The sequence below is a fragment of the Plasmodium gonderi genome (genome assembly GCF_002157705.1).
Source record: "Plasmodium gonderi DNA, contig: Chr04, whole genome shotgun sequence".
In the NCBI taxonomy this organism is placed as follows: Eukaryota; Apicomplexa; class Aconoidasida; order Haemosporida; family Plasmodiidae; genus Plasmodium; species Plasmodium gonderi.
In genome coordinates this window covers 450,455-467,954 of record NW_021628928.1, presented here as the reverse complement: position 1 = coordinate 467,954, position 17,500 = coordinate 450,455, and the positions used below count along the sequence as shown (strand labels likewise).

General features: G+C 31.1%; 5 protein-coding genes across 5 annotated transcripts; 4 read left to right on the top strand and 1 right to left on the bottom strand.

Moving 5' to 3' along the window:
- Positions 1-1,076: 1,076 nt before the first annotated feature.
- PGO_040930 (hypothetical protein, conserved) lies at positions 1,077-1,700 on the top strand (the record flags this gene model as incomplete). The annotated part of the gene is made up of 1 exon (XM_028686281.1): positions 1,077-1,700. One exon carries the CDS (start codon positions 1,077-1,079, stop codon positions 1,698-1,700), a length of 624 nt encoding a protein of 207 aa, XP_028542082.1.
- A 1,780-nt stretch (positions 1,701-3,480) lies between these two features.
- On the top strand, positions 3,481-6,882 carry PGO_040920 (tyrosine kinase-like protein; the record flags this gene model as incomplete). Its single annotated transcript, XM_028686280.1, has 1 exon — positions 3,481-6,882. One exon carries the CDS (start codon positions 3,481-3,483, stop codon positions 6,880-6,882), a length of 3,402 nt encoding a protein of 1,133 aa, XP_028542081.1.
- A 2,082-nt stretch (positions 6,883-8,964) lies between these two features.
- Positions 8,965-10,716, top strand: PGO_040910 (asparagine--tRNA ligase; the record flags this gene model as incomplete). The annotated part of the gene is made up of 1 exon (XM_028686279.1): positions 8,965-10,716. One exon carries the CDS (start codon positions 8,965-8,967, stop codon positions 10,714-10,716), a length of 1,752 nt encoding a protein of 583 aa, XP_028542080.1.
- Positions 10,717-10,966: 250 nt separating this feature from the next.
- On the bottom strand, positions 10,967-12,607 carry PGO_040900 (hypothetical protein, conserved; the record flags this gene model as incomplete). Its single annotated transcript, XM_028686278.1, has 3 exons — positions 10,967-12,074; positions 12,276-12,355; positions 12,605-12,607. The coding sequence occupies 3 exons, from the start codon at positions 12,605-12,607 to the stop codon at positions 10,967-10,969; spliced, it is 1,191 nt and encodes a 396-aa protein (XP_028542079.1).
- Positions 12,608-13,640: 1,033 nt separating this feature from the next.
- On the top strand, positions 13,641-15,251 carry PGO_040890 (GDP-fucose transporter; the record flags this gene model as incomplete). Its single annotated transcript, XM_028686277.1, has 3 exons — positions 13,641-14,130; positions 14,585-14,785; positions 15,019-15,251. 3 exons carry the CDS (start codon positions 13,641-13,643, stop codon positions 15,249-15,251), a joined length of 924 nt encoding a protein of 307 aa, XP_028542078.1.
- Between the last annotated feature and the right edge of the window lie 2,249 nt (positions 15,252-17,500).

The following is a 17,500-nucleotide window of genomic DNA, read 5'->3' as shown; positions in this document are numbered from 1 at the left end:
TTTAGTGAAGATGAAGAAAAGGCATTTTTAATTGACAAAAATGGAATTCTGATGGTGTACAACTTGAACATACGATATAAGGTGCGCGCACATGTACATACTTTTACACGCATATATATTGACCCCAGTTAATCTGCTTAATAATAAAGCATAAGAAGAAAAGAAATACAATCACCGTGTAATTTTTTCCCAAAACTTTTTTTTCAGCTTCAAGAGGAATCCAAAATTTTATATAAAAAGGATTTGAAAGAATATAATTTCGAAGATTTCTCGAAAATATGTAAGGGAACCTCTTACCTATGTTGATTCATATATTCATACCCTCTCTTTAAATTTATATTATTTTTTATTTATAAATTATTACATATGTTTTTGCTTTAGGTATGTCGGGTGATTCTAACCACATAATTGCAGCTTCAGGATGTAGTTTATTAATTCTGAGGCAGGAAAATTTACAGGTGCGCTTTGCATTCACGTATTTGTGTAAACCTTATATACATGCATCTATTTACAAATCCGTTCACCCATTCTGCAATTTAACAAGTTCCTACGCCAAACCGTGTAAACTATTAATCACAAAACAGTACATTCATAAGCATACACCTTTCTTACTCGCAGTTTGTAAACAAAATAATGGATGCCCACCAAAGCGAGATTTTTGGAGTCCTGCCAATGCCTGGCTCATCACGTTTTGTAACATGGGCAGTAAGATTAAATGTCGAATGTTACTCGAGGAACGAAAGCAATATCAATATATACATATGTACATATATATATGAACATGTGCATGTGTGCATATTTGTATATATCTTTTTCGCAATTTTGACTGCATATTCATCTGCGTATATACAAGTGAAAAAAAGAGAGGTGCTTATTTACAGTTTAAGAAAAACTTAAGATGGACACATTTTCACATGCACACGGTTACGTTAACATTTTGATACTTATACTTCATTTCCCCCCTCTCTTTGCTGTAGAATGATGGATATGTAAAATTATGGGACATATCAAAGAAATAATTTTCATAATACATAGTAGAGAGAAAGAAAAGAAAAAAAAAAAAAAAAAAAAAAAAAATGTTGTCCACCTTTGTCTGTTTAAACGCACTTTTTTTTGTGTGTTACATTTTTTTTTTTTTGAAGAATAAGATTGGTTATAACACATGCAAAAGAAAAAAAGGCTGTATCGAAATTGGAGTGGTCTTAGGCTCAGGAGGTCATACATTTGAGATGTTGGAAATATTAAAGCTCATAAAAGATAGGAATATAAGTTTTCATTTTTTTTACGCAAATAATGACTTATTAAGTAAAGAAAAAGCTGAAAATGCATTAAAGGAATATAAAAAGGACTTTATAGTAATTCCAAGATGTCGAAATGTTGGTGAGTCTTACATAGTATCATTAGTAAAATTATTTTTCACATTCATATATTGCATATTTTTAACCTATAAAATGAATAACATGAACACGATAATAGTAAATGGCCCAGGAACATGCCTACCGGTTGTATTCTCCCTATTATTCAGAAAGTATTTTTTTTTTAAAAAAATCACAATTGTTTATTTGGAAAGCATTTGCAGAATATATTCCCTCTCACTAACAGCTAAAATTTTGTATTACTTTTCTGATTTGTTTGTTGTATTTTCTGAACATTTACAGAAAAAATACAAAAAAGCGAAATATTATGGTTATTTGTTCTGACTGAATTTCGCTAGCAAATTTCATCCCCTTAAATCACATATGTTTATTTTTATGTCAGTGTGCACTTGAATATATGTCGTGTGTTTTGCCTTATCAAGTGAATAATATTTTCAGTAATGTAGAAAATTTTTTTTTTTTTTTTTTTTTTTTTTTTTTTTTGTACATATCAAACTGTTATTCCTTCTCTCATTTCTTTTTTTTTTTTTTTTTTAATTAGAAAATTTCTCCCACTTTTTCAGAAATATGCAAAAACAAAATAACCCCCTGCGTGTTTTTTTTTTTTTTTTTTTTTTTTTTAAAGTGTTAACAAATTCGGTGTAATATGAAAACGGAAAATAATGTTTTACATAAAGCTATATTTCCAAATTTAATTGAATATTTCTTGTAATTGTTCATAAAGGATTATATAAAAGTAAGGGGGGTTGGGGATGCACAGAAGACGCTCGGATGGACGAAACGAATACGAGGACCATTCAAACAGTAACACTTATAAGTGTGAATAAATAGACACGTTCTTGCGTAACATCATTTTGGCACTTACTAAAAGACAAAGCGTAGATTTGCTAATTTTTACCTAGTTAAAAATGAATTTATTTCTATAGATTGTGTTTTAAAATATGACTGAATTTGTGTGTACATTGTATGCATTCGTAAATGGGCTTCAATTTTTTCCATAAAATGAACTGTTATAAACAAAAAGCATAACATAACTTACTTTGCATAACTTTTTCATTATACTTGCAAAAAGTTTGAAAAACTATTGCAAAAACGTTCGTATATGCATTAGATCTTATTAAATTATTTCTTTACTACATTGTCTTTAAATCTGGAAGCACTCAAAAGAAAAGAAACAAAACGCACAACTGTTAAAATGATCAACCTAACTATTGTTCATTGCTTTTACAAGAGTAAATTTTATTGTTCTTTTTTTTTTTTTTTTTTTTTTTTTTTTTCCTCTTTGATGTAGCACATATACATTGTGTAAACCACTCCTTAAACTTTTCAACACAGGTGTAAAATGCAATTTTTTTTGCCCAATCGCAATGAATAGGTTTTTATGTTTTTTTCATGGATTCATATTTTTTTCTTTTGAAATGTAGCATAACTTATTTTGTTTAACGTTCAAAATCTTTTAACTAGCTTTTTTTTTTTTTTTTTTTTTTTTTCCTTGCCGTTCAAGAAAAAAAATTATGAACATTTGAATTGCTTACATATATTTTTTATTTTTTGTTCATAAAAAGTTGCTATACTCAAACTTTTCTAACACCTTATAACATTTAAAGAAATGCAGAGTTTGCGGGGAATAAAGTTTAATAAGGATAAATAAAAGAAAAGGAAAGAAAAGAATAAGAATAAAAGGAGGAAAAAGGAACAACCATAGTACAGAACAGTGATAAATACCACAAAATAGATTAAACAGGCCAGCTAGCAAGACATAAGTTCTTGAAACACACAAAACTAACCTCTATCAATATGCATTTTATGCAGATATAGCTTCTCGAAAGGAAGGGGGAGGGTGTACATCCACATGTACATGATGCGGTACATATTTTAGCTTATTTTAAAATCCTAAGGGTGTATATATATATATATATGTATACTTATATATAAAGAATTTAGCACGTGTCGTAGCGATATTTATGCATACACGGTCAGCAACACTCGTGCACGCATACACGCTTAGGTATATCTCTATACAAGACATAAACAATAAAATGTGTTGTGAAAAAAAAAAAAAAAAAAAAGGCGCAAATTTGCCACGAATGTTACGAAAAATGATATGGGAAAAAGAACAAAATGTGAATATCATTACGTAAGGACAAACAGAGGTGTGTATATAGGAGGTATAAAAAATAAAAAAAGAAATGGATGGGGAATTGCAATTAACAACAATGGAAACAAGTATGAGGGACTGTTCGAAAACGACCAAAAACATTTATTTGGATCAGAACTTCTGTGTTGCTTGTACAGTCACAACTACAAACAAAATAAAAAGAATGTAGAGGAAAATAGTGAAGACGAATTTGCAAAAGGAAATGTATGTCTTCACGAAAATAGATATATATACATAGGGAGTTACAGAGAAGGAAAAAAACATGGGAATGGTATTTTAATTGATTACAACACATACGCTATGTGCAGTTGTATATTTCTAAGGAATGAAATAATATATAAAGATGTTTTATTTTCTTTAGTGAATGATCTCCCGTGCAAGCATAAAAAAGAAGACTTATGTACTACCCTTTGTGGGAAAAGAAGAAATGAAGGGGAAAAGTGTAATTTTTATCCATTCAGAAATGATAAGATAAAAATGGAAGAAGTGACAAAGGGTGATAAAGTGAAGAACGAAAGTATGAAAAACGAAGGTGTGAAAAACGAAGGTGTGAAAAACGAAGCAACTGAAGAAGAAAACTTAGCATACCACAATCCAGACACTACTGAAAAAAACAAAAGAGAGAGAGATGCTCACTTTATAGAAAATCAGTACAAGTACAACATTTTTAACTACATTCATTTTTATCAACAGTTAATGCAAAAAATGAAAAGAGAAGATTCCAGTGAACTCTTTCCCCATTCGAAATGTAAAAGAGAAGTATATTTTAAAAATATTTTGAGAAAAAAATTATCAAAAAGTATGCTGCAGAATGTGCAGGATAAAAAAGACAAGAATGAATTTTACCTTCCTCGTTCTAAGAGTAAAATCCCAGTTATTATATCGAAAAGAAATTATCAAATTGTGGAATCAGCCAATAAACAAAGCGAAAAGGATGACAATGATTTTTTTTTAAATAATGAACTTCAAAATAATTTTGAAAACATGGCAGTGAAAAATATGTTAATGGAATCAGCCCCAAAGATTAAATGGGTAAATAATATATGTAATGAAGAAACAATTGAAGGTACTTCATTTCGCCCAAATGAAACCGCTCATGATATTACAGAAAATAACTCTGAAACATATGATGAAAGTTTACCCAATGGTAGTATTAGAAATGATAATAACGATACGCATGTCAGTGTTCTAAGAGGGATTCATAAAATGAATCCGTTTGAAAAGAGAGAGAATGATCTCAATGAGGATGTAAAATGTTGTAACGTTGTATCGAGAAGTGCATTGGTTGCGAAACTGCTTGATCCGTTAAGCAATAAAAATGTCATACCTACCAAAGGCGATGGGGAAAGAGGCGAAGGAAAGGAATCATTTGTCATGGGAGACGAGGACAGCAAGGGGTTACACATACGAGGGAAGGAAAACGCTGAACACATTTCGGATGACGACAAATTTGTAAATTGCACTTTTAGTAAACGAAATGTGGGGACCTCTACCGCTTTTATTAACATCGAAAGCGAAAAGCAATCAGGTAAGACGTGCAACAGAAGCTCCTCGTCTGCATGCATTTTTTCCTTTTCGCAATCGAGAAAAAACAGCAAGGCATTTTTTTTTTCCAAGGAAATGGATAACTGCGTGGAAAGAAGAAATGTAATTGCCAAAAGAAGGGTTAGTACACTGAAAAGTGGAAAAAAGGATGATATAGTAGAAATAAATAATTTTGGTTATAAGGACACGGGCAGAAGTGTTAATAGTGGTAGTAGTGCTATTAGTAGTGATTCCCACATAAGGGACAAACATAACGGAAAAGGGTGTCGAGAAATAGAAAGTAATGGTAAGAATGATGAAGACATGCAAATGAATGCTCATAATATCAATATAGGAGATGGGATCCCTAGTAGGAGTAGCAGTTTTTACAAAATTAGCTCAAGTAATATTGATATTGGAAAAAGGGTAGACAGAAACACCACTGTCGACAATGTTAAGAATGGTGAGAGGCATACCAAGGAAAAATCAACATATCGAAGAAAGAAAGAAAAGAGGAAAGGAGAAACAAATATAAAGTGTAAGATTGATAAGGGTACTAATCCATTTTTGAAGCATAAAAATGATGATGAGTTGAAGAAAGAAATAGAATGCATGTTACCAAAATGTTTAAAGAAGGGAAGAAGAAGAAGAAGAAAGTGCATATCATATGCCCAAAATTGTATATATTGGAACGTATTTGAGTTGAATTTTTTTTTATTTTTTATTGGAATACCAAAAAAAATGATAGAAATTTTTATACGAAATGATATGGATGGATATTGTTTAAAATATATGGAAAATAAATTACTAAAACGCATGGGTATACGTGATAAGATGACAAAAAAATATATCACGTTGTGTGTACAATATTTGTTACGATTAAGAGAAAAATATAAATATAAAAAAAGAAGCAAAAAAATAAATTCCCAAATTGATGAGAAACTTTTTCTTTTAAAAAAAAGAGAATTACATTATCTAAATTTGATAGGAAGAGGAGGACATAGTAATGTATACCGATGTGTATATGGCGATAAATTGTTAACATATAATGATGATTATTTATATATAAAACATTCAATTAATAATATTGCTCTAAAACTATGTAATGACAAAAAATATAGTTATGAATTTTGCTCCGAACTTGAGATTTTATCAACGCTAAGGCACCCAAATGTTTCGTTATTTTTAGGTGCACTAAAATCGCCTCAAGGAATAGCATTAGAATATATTAAATGTGGTAGTATATTTGATTTAATACATAAACATAAGATAAAAATAAAATTAAAGGACATAATGAAAATGTGTAAAGATATTACTGCCTTTATGTGCTTCCTACATTATAAGGGTATATTACATTGTGATTTAAAATCATCAAATATTTTACTGTCCACATCAGGCCAAATAAAAATTTGTGATTTTGGCCTATCTGTTCAAAATTTTTACCAAAAACCAAAATTTCTTGGGATCATTGGTACATATCAGTGGACCGCACCTGAGATATTAAGAGGTGAAGGTTACACACAACAGGCAGACGTATATTCATTTGGTGTTATATTATGGGAAATGATACATAGAAAAATACCCTTTCATGAATTGAAACATCCTTTGGACATTATTGCATACGTTGGCTATGCCAAGAAACAGCTAGGTATAAGCAAGGATATACCTTCCCCGATTAGATACATATTGAAAAGATGCTTACATAGAAATAAACACAAAAGGAAATCTTTTTTTTTTTGGTCTGAGTATTTTGATATGTTCCACGAGACCAAGGTCTTACATAATGCAAGGGTAAAGGAAAACATGGATTTCATTTTTGGTTAATCATATTTCAAGACCATAAACAACCTTGAGTAAAAAGTTTGGTAGAACTTACATATCACAGTAGGTGATGCACTCTGCCTATATGTACTTTTTTTTTTTCCTTGCATCCCCTGAGAATAACCAATTTTTTATTTTCCATAATTTTATACTCTTACCCAGAAGAAAGAAACGTTTACTAAAAGGGTCAATTTGAAATTAAAATAGGAATGCTTTTTTTTTTTTATCCACAGCAGTGCAGGGTTTTAGATTAGAGAATTTCCACGTTTCCATTTTTTTGTTTTAAGTTTTTATTTTATATGTATATCCCTGTGGTGATGTTCTGGTTGATTAAATGGAGGATTATTTTAAGACAGTTTTTTTTTTTCTAATGTATTGCTCTTTATAAACTCAAGTGCTGTTTTTTATTTTTTTTTTTAGGCAATCCTCTGGGCAACATTTTTGACCATATTTTTAAGTGTACTCCTTTTTCTTTCTGTTTCGCTTATTTAAGTATCATAACTTTAATACAGTACGTCTCTTTTATATATTTTTTTTACATTCCCGTTACGTTATTTTTACACTATTTTTTTCTTTTTTTTGTTGTCGCAAAATATGCCTTAACAACACAAGTGTGTGTACAACTGATTTATAAATAGATGCACGAATGAATGCACACATGCACACGTGAGTTCGTAAAAATGAGAAGAAAAAACTACTCCAAATGGCCAATTCAATGAATGAGCCCTTTTGGTGCTCAAATCTCAGAGCAAACGGTGGAGTACCAAGAACTAATCACAACTGGTTAAGTTCAGATATGGAACATTGAAAAGAAAAAAAAAAAAAAAAAAAAAAATCCTTCAACAATGTTACTTGACATTTTTCAAGCATTTCTCAAGTGGATGTGGTGCGTTCATTATTCTCTACAGTTCTGTGGACTAATAGAAATGATTAGTGGCATGTCTGTATTTTTATTTTTTTTTTTGCTCAAAAAATTTCGACTAAGTAATGTGGGATGTGTTTGGCGTTAAAATGTAAATATGTATATATATATATATACACACACACAATATGTTAATGCAAGGGTGGTCAAAAAAAAAAAAAAATAAATAAAGGGAAAAATAAGAAGATGAAGTGTGTCAAAAAAAAAGGCCAAGCAGGTGATACCATGAATGGGGAAAAGAAACTCAGAAAAATGCGCATGTATATATTTAAAAATAAAAAAGTGGAATAAAAAAGTAGGCTAAAAAGTGGAATAAAAAAGTAGGCTAAAAAGTGGGATAAAAAAGTAGGCTAAAAGTGGGATAAAAATAGTAAAGCGAAATTCTGCTTAGTGCCACAAGGTGATCTTCACTTTTAACACATTTTATTGCCAAAGTGCACAATACCGTAAAGGCATATATATATATATATATATATATATATATATATATATACATATCCTGCTTAATGCGCACGATCCCATAAAGAACAAGCTTTCATTTCGGCACAAAATTTTTCATTTATCATACATTTAAAAATTTTGAGATTTGCATTTCCTCACCTGAGGAACTTTAAAAAGTTTTGCCTTTTTTTTTCTGCTTATTTTTTTATTGCGCGTAACTTTTAGGTAAAAAAAAAGTATTATTATAAAAAGAGAGTAAGTTCCAAAAGTGGCTGAGACTAATTTGTCATAATTTTTTAATTGAAGGTAACGTTTAACTACATGTTTTATATACCATAGATTGTAGAAGGTTATTATCACCCCATAGGCAATGACTCATTCACGTGGAAGAAAAATAGAATGAACACAAAATTACTAACGAACAAGCTTCTTCATGTTTATTTTCCATATATATTTGTACACATTTTTCACACTGCAGAGAAAGGTGTAATCTGACGAAAACAAAATTCTATCGTAGTTAGATAAATAGGTTGAGAAGTTATATCCCCACTCAATGTTGAGAATAAATCCATATCAAATTTGCTGATACGTTTTTTTTTTTTTTTTTTTTTTTTTTTTTTCATACCAAACCATTTTGGAAACCATATCTGGAAGAATTGTTTAGAATATTTCCTTCTCCACCACGAAAACTTGCGAAGACGCACAAAGACCCATCACCCATAATGGATATCCAAATAGATGAGGAAATTTTACAAAAGGCAAAGGATTTGCAGAAAGCTAACGAAGAAGAAATAAAATTAAAAAAGTTAAAACCTTTGACAGAAGGATTATTAAAACCGAATTATAATCTGTTAGAGATAAGTGAAAAGGGGTGTAGAAGCAGAATAAAAATAAGGAATGTGTTAAATGTGCCCAAAAGTGAAAATGAATTTAATGATAATTCACGAAGCAATAAATTTATTGATAAAGTAATAACAGTATGTGGCTGGAGTAAAGCAGTAAGGAAACAAGGTGGTGGGAGATTCTGTTTTGTAAATCTAAATGATGGTTCTTGTCATTTAAATTTACAAGTAATTGTTGATCAAAGTATAGAAAATTACGAAAAATTGCTAAAGTGTGGTGTTGGATGTTGTTTTCGCTTTACTGGACAATTAATTTTTTCACCTGTTCAAAATGAAGGAAAAAAAGGAATTTTAAAAGAAAACATTGAATTGACTTTAAATGATAACAATGTACATAATTTTGAAATTTATGGAGAGAATTTAGATCCACAGAAATATCCTCTGTCAAAAAAAAATCATGGAAAGGAATTCTTACGAGAAGTAGCTCATTTGCGACCTCGTAGTTATTTTATCAGTTCAGTTATTAGAATTAGAAATGCTTTGGCTACAGCTACCCATTTGTTTTTCCAAAGCAGAGGATTTTTATATATTCACACACCATTAATTACCACTTCGGATTGTGAAGGTGGTGGAGAAATGTTCACTGTTACTACATTATTGGGAGAGGATGCAAATTATAATTCCATACCTAGAGTTAAGGCAAATAAGGGGGGAGGGAAGAAGGAGAAAAGAGAGGAAATATCATCCATTGCTCAGGGAAGCAATGGTGATGTAGGAAACGTAGGGATTATTTCATCCCAAGATCAATATTTGATTGATTACAAAAAGGATTTTTTTAACAAACAAGCATTTCTCACTGTGAGTGGGCAATTATCCCTGGAAAATTTATGTTCTTCTATGGGAGATGTTTATACCTTTGGACCAACCTTTAGAGCTGAAAATTCACACACATCAAGACATTTGGCAGAATTTTGGATGATAGAACCAGAAATAGCCTTTTCAGATTTATATGACAACATGGAATTAGCAGAATCTTACATAAAATACTGCATCCAGTATGTACTTAATAACAATTTTGACGACATTTACTACTTTGAAGAAAATGTAGAAAATGGATTAATCAATAGGTTAAAAAACATTTTAAATGAAAATTTTGCAAAAATAACATACACAAATGTTATAGAAATTTTGTTGAAATATTCAGATAAATTTGATGTTCCAGTAAAATGGGGTATGGATTTACAATCAGAACATGAAAGGTTCATATCAGAGCAAATATTTAAAAAGCCAGTTATTGTATATAATTATCCCAAGGATTTAAAAGCATTCTATATGAAATTAAATGATGATCAAAAAACAGTTGCAGCTATGGATGTGTTGGTTCCAAAAATTGGAGAAATTATTGGTGGTTCCCAAAGAGAGGATAACTTAGAACTCTTAGACAAAATGATAATTGAAAAAAAACTTAACATGGAAAGTTATTGGTGGTATAGGCAATTGAGGAAATTCGGATCTCATCCTCATTCCGGATTTGGATTAGGTTTCGAACGATTAATTATGTTGGTGACTGGAGTAGATAACATAAAGGATACTATCCCCTTCCCTAGATACCCTGGACACGCAGAATTTTGAGAGATTATTAGATGAGCTATGAAGAAAAACACTTACAAAAGCTGTGTTACTGTAGTGTTTTTTTTTTTTTTTTTTTTTTTTCCCATTTTCAAGCACATCTTCTACTCGTTTTATCGTTTGGAGCAGAAATGTGAATCCCCTCCTGAGCATACCCATATGAGCGCAAAATTACAAACGTGAAGAGATAAAAAAAAAATATTGACATATATATGTAAGGACCGACAAGATGAGCAGATTCCAGAAACTTTCTTCATTCAACGTCCGCTAAGAAAATAGGAGCGTCGGAACAAGTCAACTTGCTTACTTGCTTTGCTAGTTTTCCTCTTCTGGATTGAGATTTGTTCTTCTCCCCCTTTTTATTGGCATTTTGTTTATTATATATCACATTTAAGAGCTCTTCATTTTCGCATTCCATTCTTCCTTCATCCTGCATCATATCATATAATTTAGAGTTTTCATCTGTGTCTATATTCTTCCCATTTTGTGCAAAAGTAGCATCATCTAGAATGTTGCTTTCTTCCATATGTGAAAAAAAGTTTGCTTTCTTATTTATCAAAAAGGACGATTCATTTTGATCCCTAACATTTGCTTCGATGTTTTGAATTAATGATGGGGAACCTAAGAAGCTTAATGTGTTTCGCATATGTTGAGGAAGTGGAGCTGATATGGATATAACTTGGTTACAAGTAGATTGAAAGGTGACATTCAAACAATGCAAATGTAGCATCAATTCATTATTTTTACTAATCTGCGTTATCCTCTTTAGCAAAAATTGCCTGGCTTTGTACACCTGTCCTTTTATGTCTCGAAAAACAAAGAAACCATTTTTTTTCAGATTCTTCCAGACACCCACATATTCATTATCTCCAACTATACATGTATACAAGGAGTAAAATAACAAGGGTTTTATATACTTGGAGTTGTTAGCATTTGTAAAAATCTTCAACAAGCTATAATAATGCTTCTCATACATAATTGAATTGCTAATAACATCATATTTAATCATCTTAAGATCTCTCATGTGTTCATAATTATTTGACGGAATCATAATTCTAGAATTGGGTAAATATTTTAAACGTAACTTTATTTCTGCATTATGTTCCTTTTCAACTCTCCCATATACTAATGCTAAAAAGGTATTTTCATACGAGTGATTTTTCACAAATTTATTTGTACATATCAGTAAACATCCCCCTACGTGGTTGTGTAATTTGTAAACAATGTTCGCATTCTCATGATCATGTAGGTTTAAGAAATGCAACTTTTTTATTATGCTTTCTTTATTAGAACCTTGTCCAAATGTCGATAAGCCATATCCCTTGTCAATAACGATGTAATCATCATCTTGGTAAAGCACCCTGCAGTGAAATGTGTGTGGTGCATTGAGATGACGTGAGGAGCTGTGAATCGTCCTGCTATACCCAAATATCCGAGGTGAGACTACACCTCTTGACGAACAACAGGATTTGATGCACCCCTCCAGTACACCCCTACAACTCAATCCATTACACACAAAAAAAGGGGAGCAACACTAATATAATGACTCAAACATTTCTTACGATTTTTTTATGTCCAGAGTTGACTTGGAGGCTTGGGAAAATCTCCTTCTGAGGAAATTTTTTCCAAATAGACCGTTAATCTGCATAAGTGGAAAATCGTTTAAGGAAATTTTCCCCTAGTTCATTCATAAATGGTAAAAAAGAAAAACGAAAAAAATAAAAATTAAAATCGCACAAGAAATATGAATGGACTCAATCCGATGAAACGGGTACTTATTTTTAAAAAAAAACAAAAAAAAAAAAACAAAAAAAAAAAAACAAAAAAAAAAGAAAACAAAAATCCGACGTACTGCAAATTTGAACAAATAGATTAACATGCATTTTTTTACCATATTTTTTCTTCAGACATGCTTAGCAAAAAAAGCGATATGAGAGAAGCTCCATGTTCTTCTGGTAAAGGAAAATGTCCCTATGTCGTCATCCTTTCTTGCCTTATACAAAATATATACGAATGTGCGGCGCACCTTTTTTACTATTTTTTTCCTTCTTTTTACAATACATGCAGATTCTCAAAAAATGAGAAAACGCTGGGTCAATGTGTGGAGAAATGTTCACTTGGATACAAAAATAAATATGCAAAAATAAATACATAAAAATAAATGAAGCTTTTTCCAGGCCGAAAATGCACACAGTTCTTCCAATCTTGTATAGGCTAGCTATATTAAAAAAAAAAAAAAAAAAAAAAAATTCCTGGTCATGCAAATTGCTCGAATGTTCTTCAGATTAGTATGACTGTTAATAAAAACAAATTCGTGCACACATGCAAAAAAAAGGAAAAAGAAAAAAAAAAAAATTACACATGTATGCTTGTGCGAATGTCATACATGTTTGTACACATATATAATGTTACTTCGTAAAAAAAAATGTGCCTAAGGAGGCGACTATATCTATTTATTCTCAGACTTATTTAGTGCTTTTTTTTTTTTTTTTTTTTTTTTTTTTCCTTCCTTTTTTTATCTGTTTAATCGACCTATATCACCACCAGCTAGTCTGTAATCACTTTCCAGAGGTGAAAGGGGACACATTAAATCTGCATAAGGAAAAAAAAAAAACTAATACCACTTTGAGTCACAGCAACACTCAAAGTTAATACTCTTCCCCCCTTTCCTTGCCTCTCGAAAACAGTGGCACTTTTTTCACGAGGTACCATTTTTTTTTTTTTTTCAGCCCTGCTTATATAATAATGATGCAAGGTACAAGGGAAATTCCAACACGTGCAATAAAATCATTTCCAATGCAAATTTGTTAGTTTTGTGATTTTACATAATTTGAAAGAGTAGGAAGTTCTCAACCTTTTGTCTATGTATACATTAGTTATCATATTCATCATTCCATAGGAATCCCTCATATTCCATATCCAAAAGCATGAAGAACAACGTGACGGTCGTATTATCGATAGGCATGTATTTGCTGTCCTCTATAACGTCCGTTTTTGTAAACAAGCATGTGTTGATGGAAGGGGCTATTGACACAGTTTTGTTAATATTCATTCAGCATTTATCCTGCCTGATACCTTTACATATATTCAAATGTTATCTTACGAGGGAACAAAAGAAGGATAACATTAAGGGGGAAATATGTTCTTTATATGAAGGAATTAAACATATGTGGAAAATAATTATATCGTTCAATTTTACTTTAATTTTTGGAAACATATGTTTGAAATACACAAATATATCATCTTATCAGCTAGCAAGATCTATGACATTACCTTTTAATTTCCTGTTCTCGTACTTTTTTTTCAAGCAAATAAAATTCACTTTTATGATGATATGGGCATGTATATTGGTTTCGCTAGGATTCTTTGTTTTTTCCGTGGATGCAGTGAATACCAACTTTAGATCGGTTTTATACGGTTTGGCTATGATTGAGGTGGAGAGATCGAAAGACGGAAAGATGGAGAGAGAATCTACTCGTGCTGTATCAACCCAACAAGCGCAATATTTTAATCATCTTTCCCTATGCACTCCAATATGTACAACACATAATTAGGCAGTGCATAAAACGATAACCAGAATTCCTCTATGTATTGTTCTTCAGGGAAAAACAATGTGGTGGATAGACATAGCTCTGGAGAATTCAATGTTCATCCAAAAGTGCATAGGCGAACACATATATTGTGTGCACTGTCTTGAGCATAGATAGTTTAATCGATGTACATGAGTAGGGAGGAGTATATATATATACATACACATGTACTTGTCTTTGGGGAGGTTCAGCACGCGACTTGCCAGACAGAACGACACCCTCGACGCGCCTCATAAACCAATTACATCCCCATTTTATCGACCTTTCCACCTCCTACTCAGGAACAATGGTCTCGATCATCCAAGCAATCCACTTAAACTTACTGAAGCAAAAATTGATGATTTATAAAAACAAAACGATTATGTTGTATTATAATTTGATATACTCGTCCACCATCCTATTTATCTACCTGTTCATAACAGGGGACATAATGGAAATATTCAACTTGAGTTGTCATGTTTATTTTTACCTGACTTTGTCATGTGAGTTTCTGAAAAGAAAAGGGGGGTGTAAATGGGGGGAAGGAAAATAGAGCCTCCCAAAACGTGAATTCAAAACGTGAATGAAAAATGTGCATTTATAACAAACGCGACATCGGAAAAATGGCATGCACAACCAGGGGAAAACGTAACAGCCTGCACGTGCTTACCCATTTCTACGCTTTTTATACCTCACCTCATAATTTCCCTACATATGACCCTTTATTTTCACCCAGGTATTTCATCCATTTTCGTAACTTTTTCCTCCTTCCTATGTATTCACTACACGGACAATGTTGTTTTTAATATGTTTGGAAATGTTAAATCAACTATGCAGACATTTATAAGTAAATTTTATCATGCGGAGGAACTGAATGTATATACCACCATAGGGATACTGTTGACAACATTCGGCTCTTTTATATACACCTATTCAAGTGAGTACACGAGAAAGCAAAAAATGAGTTGAGCTCGAAGGACGGAAAATTGCAATGGGATGAAAGGAAGTAAAAGGCAAGGGAAAATAATAAAACTGGCCTGGAGCTCAAGGAGTAGCAAAACGCCAGGGGCATATAATCTATTGAATTGTCGTTAGGACAAGGAAACTATTTAATACAATTTTTTTTTTGTGCCATTGAAAAATAAAATATATATATATATATGTGCATATAGTTTGACACGAAAACGGTGTCAGATATATACTAAAATTTAATTTGTCCTTTTCTTTTCTTTTGATTTGATTTCATTTCATTTCCTTTCTTTTTTTTTTTTTTTTTTCGTAATATTGTTTTCCTTTGGAATACTTTTTTCTTTTCATTTATATCACCCCCTGGGTGCCAAATCTTTATTTTGCACTTATCCATGAAAAAACAAACCTTTTATTCAGCTACATGGTAGTCTACGTTGTGCTATATTTCGCTGCTTTAGTCTATTTTGCAAAACATTGCATCATTTTATAGTCATTCGGTACCCCTTCCTCTTAACATTTTTTGTATAAACGTTTGATGCATCGCACGCACAACAGCGGTTCTTCTGTTTTTTCTGTTTTTTCTGTTTTTTCTGTTTTTTCTTTTTTTTTTTTTTTTTTTTTTTTAACAAACCTTTTAATTCTAAGCATAAAAAAAAAAAAAAAAAAAAACGATGTCGTGAAAAGGATTTATATAACTGCGGGGAGGTATAAGCTTCGTTTTACTTTTTCTATTATGCTTATTTTGTTTGATCCAATTTCGCCCCCTCAATACCCTTTTTTATGTTTTCCCTTTTTGGTTCATTTTTCACATGGACAATTCAAAAAATGAAGTACTACACGTGATTTCTCAAACCGTTAAGAGTAAAAAGTTTCCTAACAAACTGAGTTTCCACCCACCCATCTATCCATACACACACCTTTCAATTGTGAATATATCTGAATGACAAAATCCTAAACACATTTCAACAAGAGCGAGGGAATGTAATGTATACATTTTTATGGTGTGTGTGTGTATAATATATATATATACACACCCTGGTGTGTCCTTCAGCAGCATATACATCCTGTTGCATTGTTTCGCATAATGACCAATCGTTATGCATCATGATGTAGTGTGTAGCATATTACACGACATAATGTAATATCACATGTACATATATTCTTCTTAAACGTTATATAACGGATGGGTATATATTTTATGGCACTTGTTGCTTTTTTTTTTTTTTTTTTTTTTTTTTTTTTTTTGTGTAATACAATTCATGCATCTGAAAACAAAAGGACAACCTTGATATCTCCAATGTGAAGTTTTTTTCTTTTTTTTTCAAAAACGTGCAGCGGGGTTTATATATTGCATACATGTCGAAAATATGTCACTTACTGGATTGCACACACGGGTCGCACAAGTATACATGCCCAAACAGAGGCTAGAAAAACTACATATATAAATAACTCCATCCTTTTTACCGTTTTGCTTCCTTCAATTAGGAGAGAACTCTAGCAAAAATATTCCTTCAAAAATGTTAAAGGCGAGTGTTATTTATCGAAGTGTACTTATTTTTAAGTGTTCATTTGTATAATTGTTTAATTGCTTAGCGCTTAGCTGCTTAACTGTTTTGCTGCTTATTTTTTCAACTCATTAATTGGTTATTTGTTTATTTGGTTACTTGTTTATTCGTTTATTTGCTTTTTGTTTATTCGTTTATTTGCTTTTTGTTTATTCGTTTATTTGCTTTTTGTTTATTCGTTTATTTGCTTTTTGTTTATTCGTTTATTTGCTTTTTGTTTATTCGTTTATTTGCTTTTTGTTTATTCGTTTATTTGCTTTTTGTTTATTCGTTTATTTGCTTTTTGTTTATTCGTTTATTTGCTTTTTGTTTATTCGTTTATTTGCTTTTTGTTTATTCGTTTATTTGCTTTTTGTTTATTCGTTTATTTGCTTTTTGTTTATTCGTTTATTTGCTTTTTGTTTATTCGTTTATTTGCTTTTTTTTTTTTCTTTTTTTTTTTTTTTTTTTTTTTTTTTTTTTTTTTTTTTTTTTTTTTTTTTTTTTTTTTTTTTTTTATTTTTCCATGAATGCATTTCCATCGCTGTTATTTTTTATAGCGTACGTATTCACATTGGCCCTATTTTAGTATCACTTCAGCACCTTTTTACTACTATTTTAGCGCCATTTTTGACACAATTTTTGACACCATTTTTGACACCATTTTTGACACAATTTTTGACACCATTTTTGACACAATTTTTG